At 35.7% G+C, this 21771-nt stretch overlaps 1 protein-coding gene across 1 annotated transcript in view; it reads right to left on the bottom strand.

Annotated features, from left to right (window-relative positions):
- TUSC3 (tumor suppressor candidate 3) overlaps nucleotides 1–21771 on the bottom strand; it is a 591066-nt gene that overhangs the window by 51832 nt on the left and 517463 nt on the right. Inside the window, exons 8-9 of the mRNA XM_047092210.1 lie at nucleotides 5391–5465; nucleotides 1768–1858 (exon numbers count right to left, since the gene is read on the bottom strand). Coding sequence (XP_046948166.1) covers nucleotides 1768–1858; nucleotides 5391–5465 — 166 coding nt within the window. The remainder of the gene's footprint in view (nucleotides 1–1767; nucleotides 1859–5390; nucleotides 5466–21771) is intronic.

The following is a 21771-nucleotide window of genomic DNA, read 5'->3' as shown; positions in this document are numbered from 1 at the left end:
GGTTTAAGATTTTGTGACGTTTAAGATTGAAGTCAAAACAGAAATAAAACACGTAAAGATGACTACATACAGAAGAAATGAAAGACTGTAGATTAAACAGAATTCAAAATTATGAGGAACTAATAAAAATTCAGAACTGTGTTCAGAATTACCTCTAAACTATCAGTGGTATTTTTTTGATACAAAAGTTATAATTCTCAGACATTGTAATTAAAAGGGAGAACTAGAACTGACGTCCCTGGCTAAAGGTGATTTTTAAATTAGTGTATGCTGTTATGTTCAAATGTGCATTTTCACGAAGGGAGAGCTTAACAGTTTTATCCACAGGACAGGTATTATCTGCGGTAGGCAAGCAGTGGGCAGTTTTTTTCATTCGTTTTAAAGGAAAAAAGTGTACTTGTCCTTGCAGTTCATCTCAAAGTCAAGGATCTGGTCTTGGATGAGAACTCATTCTTCTATTCTTTTGCAAGCCCACTTCAGTGTATGTCTGCCACAAATGAGTACATTAAGTTAGCCCTTGGTCCTCAGGGTTAAACGCAGGGCCTCACTCTCTGTGAAGACGGACAGCCATGAATGTCTTTCCGTAAGTTCTCAGACCAGCGCATGCCTTCGGGAATGTTGCGCATGTTTTCCTTTTCCTCTGATGATGGTGTCCTATATCTCATTCTCTCGTTCCTTACAAACTGCTTTTGTGGAGAAGAGCAAGTTGATTTTTTTTTCTTTTAAATCAAGTACTACAATGCTTGTGCCACAGACACACCCTTCTGGGAATGGAAGCCGTTTGAGAACGTGGTGCTATGTTAGGTTCATAACTGACCAAGCTTCTCACACACAACAGTTCAGTGGGAGGAAATTTCTTTTACTTCCTTATCAACATCTTACATTTCTACTCTTCTTAGGATTATTTCTCTCTTTCATTCTTTCATTTATTACCTCTGTCACTCTGGCTTCTGCTATCACCTTTATTTTTTCCTCCAGTGAACTAGTTGTACAAATAGATATTTTTCCCCTGGACTGTCAGGTTTTTAGGATTTAGCTCAGGATTTGTCCAAATCTTTGGCATGTAATCTCTGCAGTCCTTTTAGCAAAACTTGCTCTTGTGATGTGTATCATCTGCTTATTACCCTGATCATTCACAAGAGAGCTGATTAAAATTTCTGAGAAAAAAATAAAAGCTTATTCAAAAGGAAAATGATGCAGTGCGATAAAAACAAAACCCAAAGCAGGATCTACCACAACTAAGGTAACTGTAGCATAAATCCATGTGCTAGACTAATAAAGGAATAACACCTGTCAAATGTAAAATTAGTATCTTTTCGGGTTCATACTGCTTTCCTACACTGTATTTTGTTAGCTCTGAGAGATGCTAGAAATAAAATGAAGGAAACATGTATCCTATATGAACCTGAGGAAGCCAGAGAATCTGCATGTGAATGATCAGATGGACAGACAAAACAAGAGAGAGAAATTCTGATGAATTCCACAAAGCTAAACCCATTTTATTATATGTACATATATAATACATATGTAATACGTATCTCTAAAATGAAACTATACCCTGCCTGGGAACAGGGCCTGTGCCTAATAACTCCTCTGCAAAGTCTAAGCTGAACACATGGTAGGTGCTCAAAAACTTGCTTAACTGAGTTTAAAGTCACTTGGCAAATGAGTTAGCTACTTTATGTTAGCCTTTAAATATGTATTACCCATGGAAATTCTGTTTATTAGTTAAAAACACAAACACACACATTAATATAATGATATTACCTGTAAGGATAGCCATGGTATTTGGAACGAAATATTGAAAGTAGAAAACTGAAGAAGAAGACCACCAGGCCTAATCCCACTAGGCAAATTACTAGAAAGAGACAGACAATGATATTAGGGTCTAGACGCATGCAACCCAAATGCGTGTTTTTGAAATGCATTCAATTAATAACAGTATACTTACATTTTAATAGTTCATGGCACATACAGGCACAACAAACCAGATAATCCAAAATACAATGTATTCATTATTTTCCACATTCTTCTCAATGAAAATGGACTATTTGGGGTATGAAAACAACAAAAGTGACTGATCTAAGTCTTCTGGTGGTTTTCTTCTCGTAGAGAGTTCCTACGAGTACTAAAATGCCCCAGAGGGATCAAAACAAGACAAAATATGTGAAAACCACAAACATGATTATCAGCCCCTGCATTATAAAGCATTGGCTATATTAGCATAGACATTTGCATTATCAGAAAAGTAACCATAATTTTACTTTTTTCAGGTGCCATGCAATATTTACAAGGAAATGTTATTTTAGGTTATTGACTAGATTACTGCTTCGGTAAAAGCCTATTACTTAGAAGTAGTCATCCTGGTGGACAAAAAGTTAAGAATAAAGGCTTCAGGAGCAAAGTAATGTGGATTCTGGAAAGCCAAAGTGGGGACATCCCCCCACATTGTAGGTCATTGTGTCAAAGAGTTGTTTGTTTTCATGAAGGTAGGGAAGGCCAGTATTACAGTAAGAGGTGCTGTGGTCTAGGTTTCCCCTACCACTTTAAACCAGGCAAGTTGACAATAGGGAAAATACTTTTTTGTTTTCTTTTCTTTCTGTTATGGTTAGGAAGACTTTACTCTAAAAGAGTAATAATATCTGTAACATATGCAATGGGAGTACATATGAAAATATATTGGGTATTTAAACAAAATTTATTTCTATTAGTAAAATATATGTTCATAAAATTAAAATACTTGTTAAAAATCTGAGCCAATTAAATGCAGACATGTTTAGAATTATGAAAAACTTAAATACATTTTAAAAAATTGAAAGTGACTTAAATCTATGCCATAAATAAGTAGAAATTGGAGTTAGCTCTTAATAAGAAAAATCTAAGCATGTCTTAAGAATCAAACATTTGCACAATACTTGTATACTTTCATTAGTTTCAGGTAATTCTTAGAAAATATTGAAAAAAATCTGAAATAATTGTAAAAGAAAGAGGAGTAAAGAAATGAAATACTAAGGCACAGGAGAACAAGGAAAAGTTAGCAGTTCTATATACTTCCATAATGATAAAATACATTTAAAAGTATTCTTCTAGCAGGTCTGAGACCAGGTTTAATTACAATCCTGGAAATCAAGCAGTAGGTAAGGTATGATACTGTCAAAAAATGGTCTAGAAATCTGTCAGTTTTCATTCAATTCTACAGGAATATCAATCAGTTCTGAGTACAAATTGTTGAAAGTCATAAGCACTTAAAAGCATTCAATTGCAGCCTCTGTGACATTTCATTTCAGACAAAGTTCATGCAGTTGAACTTCAAATGAATATTGGCAGAAGATAAAGTAAAAATCTGGCTGAATACCTCAAAATGAAAAAAACACCTTTTTAAAAATGTGTGGACTATCCAACTATCACAGACACCAGGCACTAGATGTAACAATGTTAAAACATCCCTGCTTATAACAATGTTACTAAACCCATAATTAATTACATGATGCTTTATTTCATACCTCACCACGTTTGGTATTTTATCACTTCATCCTTTCTTTCTTTTCTTGCTTTTTTTTTTTTTTCTAATTTTTAGAAGCTAAGTAAAACCCTTTTATTCCCTTTGCCACTTTGGTCGTGCTCCATGGGCAATGAAGCTCAAAGTACATGATTAAGTAAAACAATATATTTACTTGATTCTGTGCAGTGGAACAAAGTAGTATTAGTCAAGTCCTCGTATATAGGGAAGGGAGCGGAACTCAGTGAGTACTAGTGAGGAGGTAGTAATTAACTGAATGAACCACTGCGGCCCAGACAAGTTAACAGGCTTGTGAGAAAATGCTATGACACAATCATTCTGACCCGAGCAATTACAATCACAGCCACTGTATTATTATATATCAAAAAGGAATAATTGTAAAATATATTTCCCATGTCTCTTCCTCTCAAACTACACATGAATAAATAGTTTGACAGTGCTGGGGCTGGAGTGATATGTGGAAAAATTTCTACCAAGAGGAAAGTTGAAAGTACTGATTTTATAAACTTCACAGATGTTGTAAGATTAAAAATTTATGTATTTCTTACCATTACCTACTTTAATAAGACAGGACATATAATAAATAACATAAACATTATCTGTCATTTCCAAGAGCATCATATTGTTTGATAGATATATCATAAAATGATATTCTGCACATTACTTATGCATTAGAGTCTTGAGTAGTTTCTTTACAATAGTAAATCATGGGAAAACAAAGGACAGACTAAACTGTAAATTACATCCAAAATATTTTAACACTTAAGACAACTATTTAGAAATCACGATGATTTATTTATATACATGTCACCATAGGTGATACTTACAAGAAGAAAGTAAGTCTAGATTTTTATTTTAAACTAAGATAAATTATGTGTCTCTTGGATACCTATAAATAAATTCAGGGTGTAAAAAGTTTCCAGAAATGCAGAGTATTGGGAAAAATTTTAATTATGGGTTTAATCATAAAATTATATAGGGATCTGATAATACTGTAAAAAGGTTTGTGGCAGGAAATTTAAGGCCCTCTCTTCGTTCCTAACCTATGCTCCTGAGGGTAGATTTTTTTCATATGTTCTTCCTTGTCTAGCCAAAATCTATTACTTCATAAAAATGTATTTTTTTTCTATAACCCCCTGAAAGGAATAGTTCTATCAAAGGATAAAAAAAATAAATGAAAGAAAGAAGGAAGGAAGGAAGGAAGGAAGGAAGGAAGGAAGGAAGGATAAAACCTAGCTAACTTGCTTAGAAACAGAATGCTGGAAATCCGTACAGTTGTAAATCTTGGAATACCAACGGGAAAGGCAAAGACCCTGGAAGAGACACTGTCAACAGATCACTCCTTTTTCAAATGTTGATCAAAAGAGGTTTGGAGGTAATGGAAAGGTATTATATTTCAGTGTACAAAACCCATGTGAAAACAGAGTCCTTGAATGTCCTTGGGGTAAAAGGAACACAGCCTTAATCAATAAAGTCTCTGAAGACTCTGAACAGAGAATTTTATGTCACTCTGTAGTGTGGACATTACTGCGGAGACTCAGCTTCAGTAGACATGGGTCCGAGCAGCCCTGACAAGGGTAACAGCTTTCCTTTATATGCAATTCCACAGAAAATCCCCCACACCCATTTTGGAAGAAATATATTTTTAAGTATTTGTACACACACATCCAAAAAAAAAAAAAAAAGTAAAACAACAACAAAACAAAACCCAAAAAACAAACAAATACAAAACAGAAAAGCCCTCCAAAAACACTTAAATCAGAACATTTCTTTAGAAATTTGTTTTCTAAGGACTTTTATACATTTCCCATTTTATTTAAATGAACCTTAAGACTAAAGCAAAACTACAAAAATAGCAACACAGACTTACTCCGTCTTTTTCCAACATCTCCCTTGGATGTTGCTGCTTCATTTAGAAGAACCATCCCCATGGTGATAGCAGCATCTATAGTAGTTGTCAAGGAAACAGTAGAAATACATGCGGATAAAATCTATTAATTTTTCTGGATCTGAACACAATGTGTTCTGTTCCAGAATCGTTAAGTTGCAACTGTACACAGAGGTAGATAGGACTTATTCTTATTATCCAACACAAAATTACCATTCTTTGGTATTTGCCTGAAATGGCGAGATTTTGAAGGTTCAACTCAAAATGTTCTTAAGTTCCAGGACTTTAATTTCTTAGCACATATGATTTATATGGCTCTCATAATCAATTATGCCATTTCATGTTATACATGAAGAGATGTACTAGTTCTAGTCACAGGGACAAACTTCATCGGCAATCACGGAAAATTAGACTGTATTTACCATGATTTCCCCCCCAGTTCACAACGAGCGCTTGTGTGCATAGTTTTTTTCTGCCTGACTTCTAACTAATGTGCTGTTTCATAGATTACCTTGTTTAAAGAAACATTTATTAAGATCAGGTATTGTGTCACTCAGAAATTTTTTGTTATTCAATTACAAATTTACAAAAGAAAACATGCACATTATAATAAAACACACTAACAAATTCAGCAGCATCTTAATTTAGTGAAATTTACATTTTAAGAATGAACACAAAATTCTGTACCTAATGTCTGCTTGCAGCAGGATGAATATTTTCATACCATACTGAAAGAAGCCAGAGATTAAGAAAATGAGGGGAGCTTTCCACCTTTATAAGAAAATTCTTAACCGTGTTAAAAAAACATTTTTGACATGGACTAATGTTAAGATTTAAGAACTCATCAATTCTGGAAATATATTTATTATGTATTCTGCCCAAATGACTAATGGATTAAAAAAATGAAGAGGCAAATAATTTTAGCCCAGAAATTCCTCAATTTGTTCAACTTTACTAAGGTTCCCTTGTATTCGTTTCTACTGCTACAAATGTACAACCCAGCATTAGTATCTTGTACAGGGTCTCTAATGTCTTCTACTCCAAACTGTGAAAGCTCAAAGAATATTATCTGCCTATGTGTATGCAATTGAGTGGAGGAAGTCAAGGAAAATTCTGCAGAGTAAATATTTCCACTCTATTTTCAAAATCATTAGATCAAAGTACTGATTAATAACTGTAAAATATTTGGGTCTTTCATGACCCTATTATCCAATTTCTGGTAAACAAAAGATGCCTGACTTCTCCAGTTAGGCATTTATGCTTACAATAACTTCTCTATACAAAGTGTTTTCTTTCTTCTTTTTTTTTTTTTGATTTTTAAATTTTATTAAAATCCAAGTTAGTTAACATATAGTGTAGTAATGATTTCAGGAATAGAATTTAGTGATTCATCACTTAGCTATAATGCCCAGGGCTCATCCCAACAAGTGCCCTCCTTGATGCCCATCACCCATTTGGCCCATTCGCTGACCCAACACTCCTCCAGCAATCCTCAGTTTGTTCTACTTAAGAGTCTCTTGTGGTTTGCCTGCCTCTTTTTATCTTACTTTTCCTTTCCTTCCCCTATGTTCACCTGTTTTGTTTCTTAAGTTCCACGAGTGAAATCATATTTATCTTTCTCTGACTTACTTTGCTTAGTATAATATACTCTAGTTCCATCAATGTTGTACATGGCAAGATTTCATTCTTTCTAATTTCTGAGTAATATTCATTCTATGTATATCTTCTTTATCCATTCATCAGTCGATGGACATCTGGACTCTCCATAATTTGGCTTTTGTTGATAGTGCTGCTGTTGATAGGGTGCAGCATGTGCCCCTTCAAATCAGCATTTTTGTATCCTTTGGGTTAATAGCTAGTAGTGCAATTGCTGGGTCATACAGTAGTTGTATTTTTAATTTTTTGAGGAACTCCATACTGTTTTCCAGAGTGGCTGCACCAGTTTGCATTCCCACCCGCCATGCAAAACTGTTCCCCTTTCTCCGCATCCTTGCCAACATCTGTTGTTTCCTGAGCTGTTCATTTTACCCATTCTGACAGATGTTATGTGGTATCTCATTGTGGTTTTGATTTCTATTTCCCTGAAGATGAGATGTTGAGCATCCTTTCATGTGTCTGTTAGCCCTCTCAATGTCTTCTTCCGAAAAGTGTCTGTTCATGCCTTTTGCTCATTTCTTCATTGGATTATTTGTCTTTTGGGTGCTGAGTTTGATAAGTTCTTTGTAGATTTTGGATACTAACCCTTCGTCTAATATGTCAACAAATAGTTTTCAATTTATTCTATTTAGCAATCCTTTATGAAACCCTTTCTGGAGAAAACCAAACAATAACCCAAACAAACTTGCCTGGAAGCCTACTGCATACAAGAGAAAAAGCCACTATCAGCACTATGCAGTATCAGCACTCCCCTCTCCCCTCTCAAACCAAGCCGAACACACGTATACACCATATACTACTGCTAAATCTGGGGGGACCCATGATACATGGTTTGAAAACACTGAAATTTGGTTAATTATTAGAGTTCCTTGAGATTCAGTCATGTCATGAGGGCCTGAAAAGGGTAACATAAGAGAATCAATATTTCATTATTACCAGCATATTGAAATACATTTCAGTATTATCAGTCTGTGCACCTTAAGGATTTATTCTTACAATGTTTTGGATAATCCACTGGAAAAAAACTCAAGTCTAGAGTCATAGGACAATGCTAATAATAAAATGATGGGAAAAAATTAAAAGCTTGTACCAAACTGTTCATATGTAAGGATTTCTACTGCTTGACTTAGCTCCCTGGAGCAAACTACTGGGACTGTATAGATCCTAAGGAGTTAAAGTAGGTCTCCCTTTCATCTTTTTCTGGTTCCATTTGCCAAAACTCCAGAAATAACCAAATTTAAACCACCACGTCAATAAAGAATACTTAATAAGTTTATTGGGAATATAAGAACAGTTTTTAAACGGGGAATCCTCAAATTCAAGGACTTACTAATATAAATGCTTTTTTTTTAATTTTTTAATGTTTATTTATTTTTGAGAGAGACAGAGACAGAATGCAAGTGGGTTAGGGGCAGAGAGAGAGGAAGACACAGACTCTGAAACAGGCTCCAGGCTCCGACGTGTCAGCACAGAGCCCAATGCAGTGCTCCAACCTAGGAGCTGTGAGACCATGACCTGAGCCGAAGTCAGATGCTCAGCTGACTGAGCCACCCAGGCACCCCAAGGACTTACTACTATAAAACTCAGGGACATGAAGTTACAGAATGGCTTCTAAAGTAAAATGAAGAAGTTGTTGACTTTAATAGTGGTTGGTTATTATAATGGGGGTTTCCAGGTGGCAGGTGATTGGTTACAAGTGATTATCTCAAACAGTTTTAAGATGATGACATAAGTTTTTTTTTATGATTATCAGAGGTATTTACAAGAAATATCCCAAGTTAAGGTTTGCTTATACTCATGAAAAGGGGTACATTTAGTCTTAAAGTGTTTATGTGGCTTGAATGATTTTTTCTGCCGGGGAATTCTCAAGTGTGGTTTCTATTTTATATTTCACTTTAACACCCCTTACTTTATTCAGGTACAAATTTTAATATACACATTTAAATAGACACATTTGATCTGAAAATTCATAGAAAATTCAGATTATTTTAACTGTAACAAAATACTTTTTTCAAATATTCAAATTAGAAATGACATTTTAAAATGATTTTATGTAGATATTATAAATAAAATACTTACTTTAGGACCCCGTTTCCTACATAGCTTCTGAAATTTTATTAATAAAATCAAGGGGAAAATAACATAAATCTGTATCTGAGGAAAATAAGGTTTACAAAATTAAATGCTTAAAATTTTTGATTAAGAGTATAGCTATATATAAAAATTTTCTCAGGGTAAAATTTTATATATACACAAACACCCATGTGCACATATATAGATGTGACATAAATACACATATATGTAGATATAATCTCAAGGAAAAGTATGTTTTATTAGGCAAAAAAATTGGATGTTAACTATAGTTACACAAGTATAACATATCCCTATTCAAAGATCTTCATACCGTTTTTACCATTTTTCCTCTACAAATTTTTAAGATATGGTAAAACTATGTGAGCAAACAACATGCTTCTCATTGGAATTTTTGAACTTCACACAAATTCAGTTTGCAAGGGAAAATTATGTATAAGATTTTCATAAGCATAAACCACATTTTACTGGGTATTTATCTTATGCAAAATTGTTCCAAATATTTGCGATTACAAATATTCCTACAAAGATCTTTTTACATGTACATGTGCAATATTTTTCTCTAAGGTCTACACATAGAGTTTTCTAGAGAGTGCATATACATATTTTCAAATTAAGTAAGGTTTAATCATATTGTATTTTCCTTATATTTCACCAATAGTATTGCCAAACTATTGATTTTATCAAACTGATGAGGGAGAATCTGTATTAATAGTTTGAGTATCTTTTTTTTTTTTTTTAATTTTTTTTTCAACGTTTATTTATTTTTGGGACAGAGAGAGACAGAGCATGAATGGGGGAGGGGCAGAGAGAGAGGGAGACACAGAATCAGAAACAGGCTCCAGGCTCTGAGCCATCAGCCCAGAGCCTGATGCGGGGCTCGAACTCCCGGACCGCGAGATCGTGACCTGGCTGAAGTCGGACGCTTAACTGACTGCGCCACCCAGGCGCCCCTTGAGTATCTTTTGATAAGCTAATTTCTCTTTTTAATCTTTTGTATATTGCTTTTTTTTTTTTTTTGCTTATTTTCCCATAAGTCTTTTTCCTCATCTGTGTATTTTTCTTAATTTGTAGGACACTTCCTTTTTCTGGACATGAAAGTGTTGCATACAAACTCTCTTCCTTTCATGTGTTGTCTTGTATATACGTATATAGGTTATTTAATACTAATAGCCAACATTTATTTACCCCAACTATGTGCAGGCAATTGAGCTAAGCACTATGCATGGATTTCTCTCATTAAGCCCCTTAACAGTGCTGTGAAGTGGGTATTGTTTTATTCTTACTTATAAGTTAGGATAATGAAACTTACGGGGGTTAATAACCGGGACACTGTTAGGCACTACTGGAGCCAGAATTCAAACCAAGGCTATCGAAGCCAATGCCTACTTGCTCTTAACTACAATGCAATGTGTTTTTTTTACATATTAAAAAATAAAACCGTAATATGTTTTTTTAGTATGTTGACATAAGACATTGTGTAAATTTAAGGTGTACAACATGTTAATGTGATATATTTACATATTGTAATTTGACTGCCATTGTAATAATAATTATCACCTCTATCATATTACATAATTATCCTTTTTTAAAGGTTGAAATAATCAAATTCGAGACTCTTAGCAAGTTTGATCATACTACAACATTGTTGTCTATATTCTGACAACAGCCATCATAATTGAGGTAGTATCTCATAGTGGTGTTGATCTGCATTTCCCTGATGGTGAGTGATGTTGAGCATCTGTTGGCTATTTGCATGTTGTCTTTGGAAAAGTGTCGATTTAGTATTCTTCTGCATGCGCTTATCCGTTTTCTTAAAACTATTTGTTAAAGAGACTCTTTTCCTCATGGAGTGTTCTGGGCCCTCCGGTCAAATTTCAGTAAATCGTATATGCAGGAATTTAATTTTGGGCTGTCTATTCTGTTCCATTGGTCTCTGTGTCTGTTTTTGTGCCAGTACGATACTGTTTTTATTACTATAGCTTTGAAGTATTGTTTGAAACCTGTGTGATACCTCTGGTTTTGTTCTTTTACCTTGGGATTGCTTTAGATATTTTGGCTGTTGTGGTTCAGTACAAATTTTAGGAGTGTTTCTCCCATTTCTGTAAAAAAAAAAAAAGCCTTTATATTTTGATGAGGATTGCACTGAATCTGTAGATGATTTAGGGGAGTATGGGTATTTTAATAGTATTATTCAGATCCATGAACAGAGAATGCATTTCCATTTGTTTGTGTTTTGATTTCTTTCAGCAAAGTCTTGGAGTTTTGTTGTACAGACGTTTCATTTCCTTGGTTAAATTTATTCCTAAGAATTTTTTTGTTTCTAATGTTATTATAAATTGGATTTTCTTTTTCAGATGTTTCATCATTAGTGTAAAAAATGCACCTGATTTCTGCATGTTGATTTTGTAACCTGTAACTTTACTGAAATTGTTAATTAGTTACAACGGATTTTTAGTTGAGAGTTTGGGATATTCTCTCAGTGTAAGTGTGTGTGTCTGTGTGTGTGTGCATGCGTATGTTCATATCGTCTACAAATAGCAACAATATTACTTCTTCCTTTCCAATTTAGATGCCCTCTGTTTCTTGGTCTTCATTAACAGTAATGCTGGCAGGCATCCTTGTCTTCTTCCTGATCTTATAGGAAAAGCTTTCAATTCCAACTTGGTTGTGATGTATAATCCTTTTTAAGTGTTGGTGAATTTGGTTTGCTCATAATTTGAGAAATTTTGTATCTGTACTCATCAGAGATATTAGTGTATACTTTTCTTGTGGTGCTTTTATCTAGTTTTGTATCATCGTAATGCTGGCCTCAGAGAATGAGTTTGGAAGTGTTCCCTACTCAATTTTTTTTTTTTTTTTTGGAGATTGAGAAGAATTGGTGTTAATTCTTTTATTTAAAAAAATTTTATTGGGGCGCCTGGGTGGCGCAGTCGGTTAAGCGTCCGACTTCAGCCAGGTCACGATCTCGCGGTCCACGAGTTCGAGCCCCGCGTCGGGCTCTGGGCTGATGGCTCAGAGCCTGGAGCCTGTTTCTGATTCTGTGTCTCCCTCTCTCTCTGCCCCTCCCCCATTCATGCTCTGTCTCTCTCTGTCCCAAAAATAAAATAAACATTAAAAAAAAAATTAAAAAAAAAATTTTATTTATGAGACAGAGAACACAAGGGCAAAGAGACAGAGGATCCAAAACAGGCTCTGTGTTGACAGCAGTGAGCCCAGGGTAGGGCTCGAACTCACGAACTGTGAGTTCATGACCTGAGCTGAAGCTGGAAGCTTAACTGACTGAGTCGCCCAGGTGCCCCAGTGTTAATTCTTACTTAAGTGTTAGGTACAATTCTCCATAGTGAAGCCATTTGGTCCTGGGGTTTTCTGCATTGGGAGGTTTTTGATTACAGATAGAATATTTTTACTCAATTTTGATCTGTTTAGATTTTTCTATTTCTTCTTGAAACACTGTTGGCAAGTCATGTTTCTAAGAATGTATCTATTTCTTCTAAGTTATGTAATTTGTTGGCATATAATTGTTTAAAAAATTTTTTTTTTCATGGCATATAATTGTTAATAGAAGTCTGTTACACTATGTATTTCTGAAGTATCAGTTGTAATGTCTTCACTTTCATTTCTGAGTCTTTTTTTCTTGGTTTAGCTATTTGTCAATTTTGTGACTTTTTGAAGAAACAGCTTTTACTTTCACTGATACATTCTATTGATTTTCTGGTCTTTATTTCATTTATTTCTACTCTATACTTATGTACTTCCTTTCTTATGTTAACTTTGGACTTACTTTCTTGTTCTTTCTTTGGTTCCTTGAAGTGTAAATTTAAGTTGTTTACTTGAGATCACTGTCAATTCATAATTTATGCATTTATTGCTATACACTTACCTCCCAGAACTGTTTTTGCTGTATCCCATTAGTTTGGTATGTTGTATTTCCACTGTCATGTGTTTAAAGATATTTTTAATTTCCCTTTTGATTTCTTTTTGACACACTGGTTGTTTAGAGGTGTGTTGTTTCCACATATTTGTGTATTTCCTCTTGTAGATACGTAGTTTCATACCATTGTGGTCAGAAAAGAGAGTTGCCTATATGTGTTTGGGGCCTTATCAAATGATGTATCCTGAAGAATGTTCCACATGCACTTCATAAGAAAATGTGTTTTATGTTATTGAATGGAGGGTACCTGGGTGACTCAGTCAGTTGGGTGTCTGATTCTTGATTTCAGCTCAGGCTGTGATCCTAGAGTCGTGGGATAGAGCCCTGTGTTGGGCTATTTGCTGACCTTGGAGTCTGCTTGAGATTCTCTCTCCCCGCCCCCCCCCCCCAACTCTGGCTCATGCTCTCTCTCTCTCTCTCTCCCCTGCTCATATGTGCTCACTCTATCTCAAAATAAACAAACAAAAAAACTTTCAGGATACAAAGTCTGTTATGTACAAAAAAACAAATTCTACAGGAGTGCCTGGATGGCTCAGTTGGTTAAGTGTCCAACTCTTGATTTTGGCTCAGGTCATGATCTCACAGTTGTGAAATCAAGCCCCACATAGGGCTCTGTGGTGAGTGTGGAGCCTGCTTGGGATTCTGCTCCTCCCTTTCTGCCCCTCCTCCACTTGTGCATACAGCCTCTCTCTCAAGAGAATATTAGGCTGTTGGATGGAATATCCTATATATGTCTGTTACGTTCGTTCTAAAGTGTCGTTCAATCCCAACATGTTGATTACCTATTTGGATGATCTATTCATTGCTGACAGTGGGTTACTGAAATTCCCTATTACTGCATTTTGTTCTATTTCTTTCTTCAGATCTGTTAGTATTTACTGAATATATCTTGGCACTCTGATGTTGGGTAACATTCATAACATTCGTTATGTCTTCTTGATGTATCGACACTTTTATCATTATATAATGACCTACTTTGTCTCTTGTTAACATTTTGGCTTGAAGTCTATTTTGCCCAATCTAAGTATGGCTAATCCCACTTTCTTTTGGTTTATACTTGCTTAGAATATCCTTCTCTGTCTCTTGATATTGAGCCCTTGTGTGTGTTTAGAGTTGAAATGAGCCTCCTACAGGCAGCGTATATTTGGGTCTTGCTTTAAAAAAAAAAAATCATTCAGCTAGTCTGTGTCTTTTTATTGGTTATTTCAATCCAATTACATTTAATATGGTAAGTGATATATAAGGACTTACTACTGCCATCTTATCTTTTGTCTTCTGGTTGTTCTGTCTCCATTGTTTGTATCTTTGTGAATTTGTGGTTTTCCATGGTGATTTATTCAGTCTCCCTCATACCCCCACCTCCTTTATTTTGTCTCGTGTCTTTAGATTTTTTTACTTGTGGTTACCATGAGGCTTAGATATCTCAAATAAATTGCTATCAGCAGGGGAAAAAAAAGACTATATTCATTGACCTATAAAGGTTCTGTTTTACTCCTCACCTTTTATATTTCTAATGTCACAAAATGTTTACACTGTGAATTCATCAGCAAGTTACAGTAGCTATAATTATTTAGTGCTCTTTCCTTTAACCTTCATATTATAATTAAGGGGTTAATATACTAATATAGAATTACAGTTTTTAAATTCTGCCACCTTTATCAGAGTTTTATAGACTTTCATTTTTTATGCATGTGTCCAAATAGCACTTTTTCATTTCAGCTTGAAAAACAACTTTCAGCATTATTTGTAAGATAGGTCTGGTGGTGTTGAGATCCTTCAACTTTTGTTTGGGAAAGCCTTTATTTATTGTTCATATCTAAAGGGTTACTGTGCCAGATAAAGTATTTTTAGCTGGCAATTTTTACCTTTCAATTTTTGAATATGTCATTCTACTCTCTCCTGGTCTCTAGAGTTTCTGCTGAGAAATCCATTGATATCCTAATAGGAAGTTCCTTTCTAGGTTACTTTCCTTTTTTTTCCCTGATTTTGAACAGTTTCTTGGAAAAGATCTTTTTACACTGAGATAGTAAGACGTTCCCTTAACTTAATAGACTTACGTCTAGTTTCTTTCCCAAGTTTAGGAAGCTCTGTGCTATTACCACTTTAAAATAAACTCTGCTCCCTCCCCACTCTCTTCTCCTGATATACCAACCATTCTGATACTTGCTTGTCTGACAGAATAACAACTCTTGTAGGGTTTCTTAACTTCTTAAAAATATTAGTTCTCTCGCCTTCCAACTGAGTCATTTCTAAATTCCTATCCCCCAACTTGCTTATTCTTTCTTCTGTCTGGTGTGTCCTAATCTTTATGCTTTCTACATACTCATCTTTTTAAGTTCTTGAGCTCCAGAACTTGTTTCATTCTGTTTTTATAATTTAAATCTCTTTGGTTTAAAAACAAAAAAATACGACTCCTTCTGTTAATTAATTTTATTCCAGAGTCCATTGAATTGCCTAAGTTTTCTTGTAGCTAATTAAATGTCTTCATTTCTCATGAGGAAATTTTGAATTCTTTAATCAGTTAGACTACAATATTACATGCCTTGCAGTTCCACTGGGGGAGAATGATCCTTTGTGTGACACTACATTACTGTGATTTTCCAGTGGCTAATGAAGTGTGCCTCTGCTCTCCCATTTGAAGTGGCACACACCCTTCTTGTTTACTTTGTTATAAAGTTCAACACGCTGGCAATGAGAAACTTTTCTTGTGTCCCAGAAGGTGGTGTTATAGCACAAGGTTTTGGGTTTTCTTATTGGAGCCCTTGGGAGCAGGCCTATAAAAAAAACTGGGGTTCAAAAAAAGGCTGGTGGCAAAGTGGGGGTAGGGGTGGTCTTAGCACCTGGGGCTTTGGGAGTGGCCTTGGGCCAGTAAGAGGATCCTCTAGTGGGGAAATCCCAGAGGTCCATGGGCAGACCTTGTGTTGAAATCCTGGAGCCTATAGCAAAAAACACTTTCCTTCAGGGCCCTCTGATGTTCTTGTCTCCCTCTCTCCCTTTCTTCTTCCTCCCCCGAGTCATGGGGGGTCCCGTCTCAGAGAGGTGGGTATTGCTGGAGAAATGGGTTCCTCCAACTGCTACCAGGCCATCTGTCCCTCACCACTTTCCTTTCTCACCTCCTCTGCCCAGAGAAGTAGCTGCTGCATGCTCTGCCCCCCACCCCCTGCAAAGCCCAGCAGGTGGCAGTGTTGCCCTCAGGAAGGGCACCATGGTGTGTTTTCCTTTTTTCTCTGCTCCCAAACTCTTCTCTGCTCTGTTTTGATGGCTTGCCAGTTTCTCCCATCAAGCTGGTTGGGCCCAAAATACTCAATCTCTGGTCAGTGTACCAGTTTCGCACTCTCCAGATTATCTTTTCCGATGGCTACAAATGGGTCTGGGGCAGGCTCACAGACTCCTTTGGATCTGTGAGGGTCATCCTGACATACTGAACAGAGGTACTTTTGTCTGGTTATAGACCTCCAATTAGTTGTAAATCAAAAAACACGAAAGGAACAACTCAGAGTGCCATGATGCTGATGTCAAGTTGCTTTGTTAGGCAGAGGGTTGTCATTTTAATGTGGCAAAATTTTTCATCTTTTCCTGTGAATTTTGGTTGTTGTGTCTGCCTCATGAAATTCCTGCCCTTAAGTTCTTAAAAATGTTCTCTTTCTTGATAGCTTTAAATCAGTAATGCCACTCTTCTGTTCAGAACAATTTAATAGCTTTCCATGTCACTCTGAATAAAATAAACAGTAGGTTTCAAAATGGCCTCTAGGCCATACATGATTTGTACCCCGATCCGCTGCTTGTACTTGTCTGCTTTTGTTTGCTCTTATTCTTGTCCCACTCGCTATTTTTCCAACAAGACTGAAAACTCTCTGCCTTTGCATCTTTGTACTTCCTATTCCCCTGCTTAATGCTCTTCTCCCAATTAGGCCCATTCAGTCACATCGCTTTGAGTTTCTGCTCAAATGACAAATTATTAGAAAAGCCTCCTCCAACCTCTCTGCTTGCTTTTTTCTGCTTTTCTTCTGTAACACTGTTTTTGAAAGAAATTTTGCATTCATTTTTTTTAATAACTTTTTCTCCTGCCACTACAATGTTAGCCCCCAAAAGGCAGTAAATTTTTGTTCATTATCTCTCTCACCCATTGCCAAACAACTCTAAGACACAGATACCCTCTTCAGTTTACCAATGAGGAAAACGATGCTGAGCAAGGTCTGGATAACTTACGCAAAGCCAAAAAACTAGTAAGTGACAGCACAAGTCAAAAAAGCAAAAAAGAAATTGGGTAGGATGAGATCACAGGGTTAGATGAAAACAACAAGAGAAAAGGAACAAAACAGCTAGAAAGGCAGGGAAAGATAATAAAGTCAGTAACAACTCTCTTGAGGTAATAAGGTTGTTGGTTTTTTTTCTTTTTTAATTAACACATCCTATAGAGCAGTTTACAAAGATTTTCCTGAAAAGGCCCAGAAAGTACAGTTGACCCTTGAAAAACATAGGTTTGCACTGTTAGGGTCCACTTATATAATTTTTTTTGTTACTACAGTACAGTACTGTAAATGTGCTTTCTCTTTATGATTTTCTTAATATTTTCTTTACTCTGGCTTACTTTATTTGTAAGATTAGAGTATGTAATATAACAAAATATGTGTTGATTGTTTATGTTATCAGTAAGGCTTCTAATCAACAGAAAGCTATTAATAGTTAAATTTTTGAGGAGTAAAAAGTATTGTGTGGATTTTCAACTGTGTGGGGGGTCGGCACCCCTCACACTCATATTGTTCAAGGTTCAACTGTAGATACTTTGGTCTGTGCAAGCTGTATCACGTTATGGCTACTACTCAACTCTGCTGTTGTAGTGCAAAGTAATCATAGACAATACATAAATGAATAGGTGTGTCTGTGTTCCAATAAAACTTTATTTACAAAAATAGTAGATAGACTGGATTTGACCCTCATTGGTCCTAGTTTGTCAACTGTTGCTACCAAAAATACTGTAAACTGTAATATCTGAGAGGAAGTTAGTTTTATTCATACTTGAAAATAAATGCAATAACTTAGTATATACTTGCATATAACCCCAAAGTAGGATTTTAAAGCAAAGGAGGGACTAAATATATGGTTGTCTTTAACTGTGAGGTAAAATATTCTGTTACAAAGCAGTAGGGTCAGAACGTTTCCTGCAAACTTAAGTTTTCTAGGCTTTACCAAAAAATAAGCTGCGAACCTACTTTACATTTGATAGTTGTAATGAAGTATGACTTCAACTGAAATGGCTTTACACTAGCCAACTTTCCCTCTCTTTTTTTAACCATACCTTTTTAAGTTGAGGCCTCTGAGTGTTGAGAATTATTTAACTTCCATTCTAATATATCAATTTAAAAACAGTTTGGGTAAAAAAAGAACCTACATAATACTTACCCTTTGGAAAAAAGTCACACTTGTAACGTAATTTTTAGGTAGGGTATTAATTTTTAGAAAGAGGAAAAGGTTTGACGATTTTCGGTGAGACGTGATGTGTAGGGCTTCCTTCCTTGAGTAGAAGGCTGAATGACAAATCAAAGCCCCTTCAAATCTGATAGATTCTATGGCTCTCTGTCTAACTCTGAAATAACAGCTGATTTTCTGCCATTAAACTGTGGGTGTAGCCATTTTGGCTGTGTCTTATTGAAGAATCCCAATGTTACAGTAAGAGATGGAACTATTTAGTGGATAAACCATGTTTCTGAAACTTTTTCTATTCTGAGATTGCTAATGTCTGCCTACACACACACACATCTAGTCTACCTCATGTATTACTTTGCACATTTGTATTGAGTAATGTCATAGCAATGCATACTTAAACTACTATGCACACTTGAGTTTCTCTGTTGAATCTGTCAATCACCTTCTTACTGCTTAAGAAATCAAAATATTGACATAATCCCACATAAAACAGAAGCTGTTTGTATAAATTATGTACAGCACCCAGAGGCACTGAGTTATGCTACCGAATGAGTAACAAATACATTTGCACTATCTTATAATCCATTCTCAGTTATACATGATGTTAAGTTTACTGTTGCTCCTTGGAAGAGAATGAGGATTGTCAGTTTAAAGATAAATGAGAACAGATGTTGAAAAAAATGTTAGCAAGTTATAGAAGACTCAAATCTAAATCTGAAATTATCTTCAATTTTCATCCACCATTAATTTTTTTATGTAGTATGTTTTTCCTTGGAAATGACATTCTAAAACATTTGCTATCACAGATCGAAAACAAATGCAAAGTCAAATAATATTCATAATATATAGAAAACAAATGTATTTCTCATCGGAAAAGCAAATGTGATCTTCTTTAGAATATATGTATTTTTATGTTAAAATTGTTCTACTGTGCCCTTTGCCTTTGATATTAGCCCTTTTCTTCCAACTGATACTTATCTCATGTCATCATCTTAACACTGTAGAGCTTGAAGGATGTGGAGAGCTAAGGGACAGATCAGAGTTGAAATAAAGTAAAAGCCAACTCTAGAAGTCAGGCTTTCTGTAGCCAAAAGCACACATAGACCACAGCCTGGTGGACTCAGGCAAGATTCCAATTTCTTAGCAAGGGCTGGGAAGATTTTCATTATCCATCCCAAGTAACCTTTCATCGATCTTGTCTTCAGCACTTGTGAATATTCTCTCACATTTTATGTTTTTGTGCCTGCTGGACCTTCCACTGGAATATTCTCACTCATTCTCGGTCTGGCAAACTCCTTTTTCTATTGTATCAAAACCAACTGAAAAGTCAGTTCAAGTTCTCTAGGCATTGAGTGGCTCCTTCTTCTTTTGCTGCTTCCAAGAAATGATCAGAACATTTGTCACACTGGATTACAATTAATTTTCTATCAGTCTACCTTCTTGTAAGCAGTGAATATCTTACATTTGCATTAGGTGTTGAAATATAACCGAATTAAAAAATAAATAAAAACAAATTTTTACTGGGAAAAATGTAAGGATTATATAAATTATTCCTAGTTCCCATATTCTGTATTAAAATGCCAAGGCACCTGGGTGGCTCAGTCAGTTAAGTATCCAACTTCGGCTCAGGTCATGATCTCATGGTCCGTGGGTTCGAGCCCCACCTTGGGTTCTGTGCTCACAGCTCAGAGCCTGGAGCCTGCTTTGGATTCTGTGTCTCCCTCTTTCTCTTCCCCTGCCCCACTCGTATTCTGTCTCTCTCAATCAAAATTAAAATTAAAAAAACATTAAAAACAATTTTTTTTAATTAAAAAAATGTCAAATATTTCTTACTCCTTTTTTATATAGTTCTCTCTTAAGAACTTAGAACTGTTGTTCTTCCCCCGCCCCCAAACAGGTACTGAAAAAATAAAACACTACTAATAGAGAGAAAAACCTTATTCTTAGTAAATATGAATCTATAACCTATGAAGTCAAATGACTCCATCTGTTCTTAGGGTTTTTTCAACAAATTTTGCATATAGCAATTGCAGCTAGTAATCTGGCTTACTAAATGAGAAGGAGAAAAACCAAAAAACAGGCATATTCTCTCCAGATAAACAAAAAGTGACCATCTGGAATTTACATTTTTTTCATATAAAGGAAAAAAATACATGATAAGTTGGAAAAAATATCAGTAGACTCTGCCAAGTGAAAATAAAATCAGAAATTATTACTTGGCTACTTCTTGACTTTCACCAACAATTTTAATGAGCCGACCATTTTAAAACAACTTTTCTCGGGGCGCCTGGGTGGCGCAGTCGGTTAAGCGTCCGACTTCAGCCAGGTCACGATCTCGCGGTCCGGGAGTTCGAGCCCCGCGTCGGGCTCTGGGCTGATGGCTCAGAGCCTGGAGCCTGTTTCCGATTCTGTGTCTCCCTCTCTCTCTGCCCCTCCCCCGTTCATGCTCTGTCTCTCTCTGTCCCAAAAATAAAAATAAACGTTGAAAAAAAAAAATTTAAAAAAAAAAATAAAACAACTTTTCTCTTTGACAGGTATCTGTAAAGCAAACAAAAAATCAGGGGAAATAAAACAAGTAATTTTTGGTAGCATAAAGAGAATAAGTGCTCTTAACTCTTTTATGTATTGCTGTTAAAAATCTCTATGGAAGACTTCATACTGCTTGTGAAAGTTCTTTGCATGCTTGATGTCAATGAGCCATGAAATGAAACCTGGGAGATTCCTGCCACACAGTGATGGTCTCAACACAGCTCTTTGCTACGTACTCCTGATGTGTTTAATAGACTAGCTGCTTTGAAGGAAGTACACTACTAAAATGCCACATCAAGGAAGGAAACAGGTTAGGAAAAAAAGCCTACAATAAATAAAAGCTAAAATGTTACCTGCAATAAACAATTTGTTTCCTATCAATGTGCTTTAACACAAATGTATTTTGCTTCATAAATACACGTATATAACAGAGAAGTAAAGAGTAAAGATGGCCTTCCCTTATTTTCCAACAAACAGATTTGGAAATACTTCATTTTCTCACGCAAGGCCCCTCTGATGTGCGGAAAGTATGAATCTCTTCCCATAATAAAGTCAGAAAAGAGAAGCTGGCACTTAATGATTCAGATCACGGAACTTGAGAATGTGACTTCAAATCTAGATATTTCGGATTCTAGTCTATGAGACAAACTACAGCAAAAAACATGTTCGTAATAGTAGCTTCTTAAAAAGCACACGGCTAAATAAATGCAAGCAAGAAATGGGCTC

Source organism: Lynx rufus, unplaced genomic scaffold (assembly GCF_022079265.1).
Source record: "Lynx rufus isolate CCGP_SWC_20201006 ecotype Redwood Valley unplaced genomic scaffold, mLynRuf1.p SCAF_3, whole genome shotgun sequence".
NCBI lineage: Eukaryota > Metazoa > Chordata > Mammalia > Carnivora > Felidae > Lynx > Lynx rufus.
This window is presented reverse-complemented; position numbering and strand designations above follow the sequence as displayed.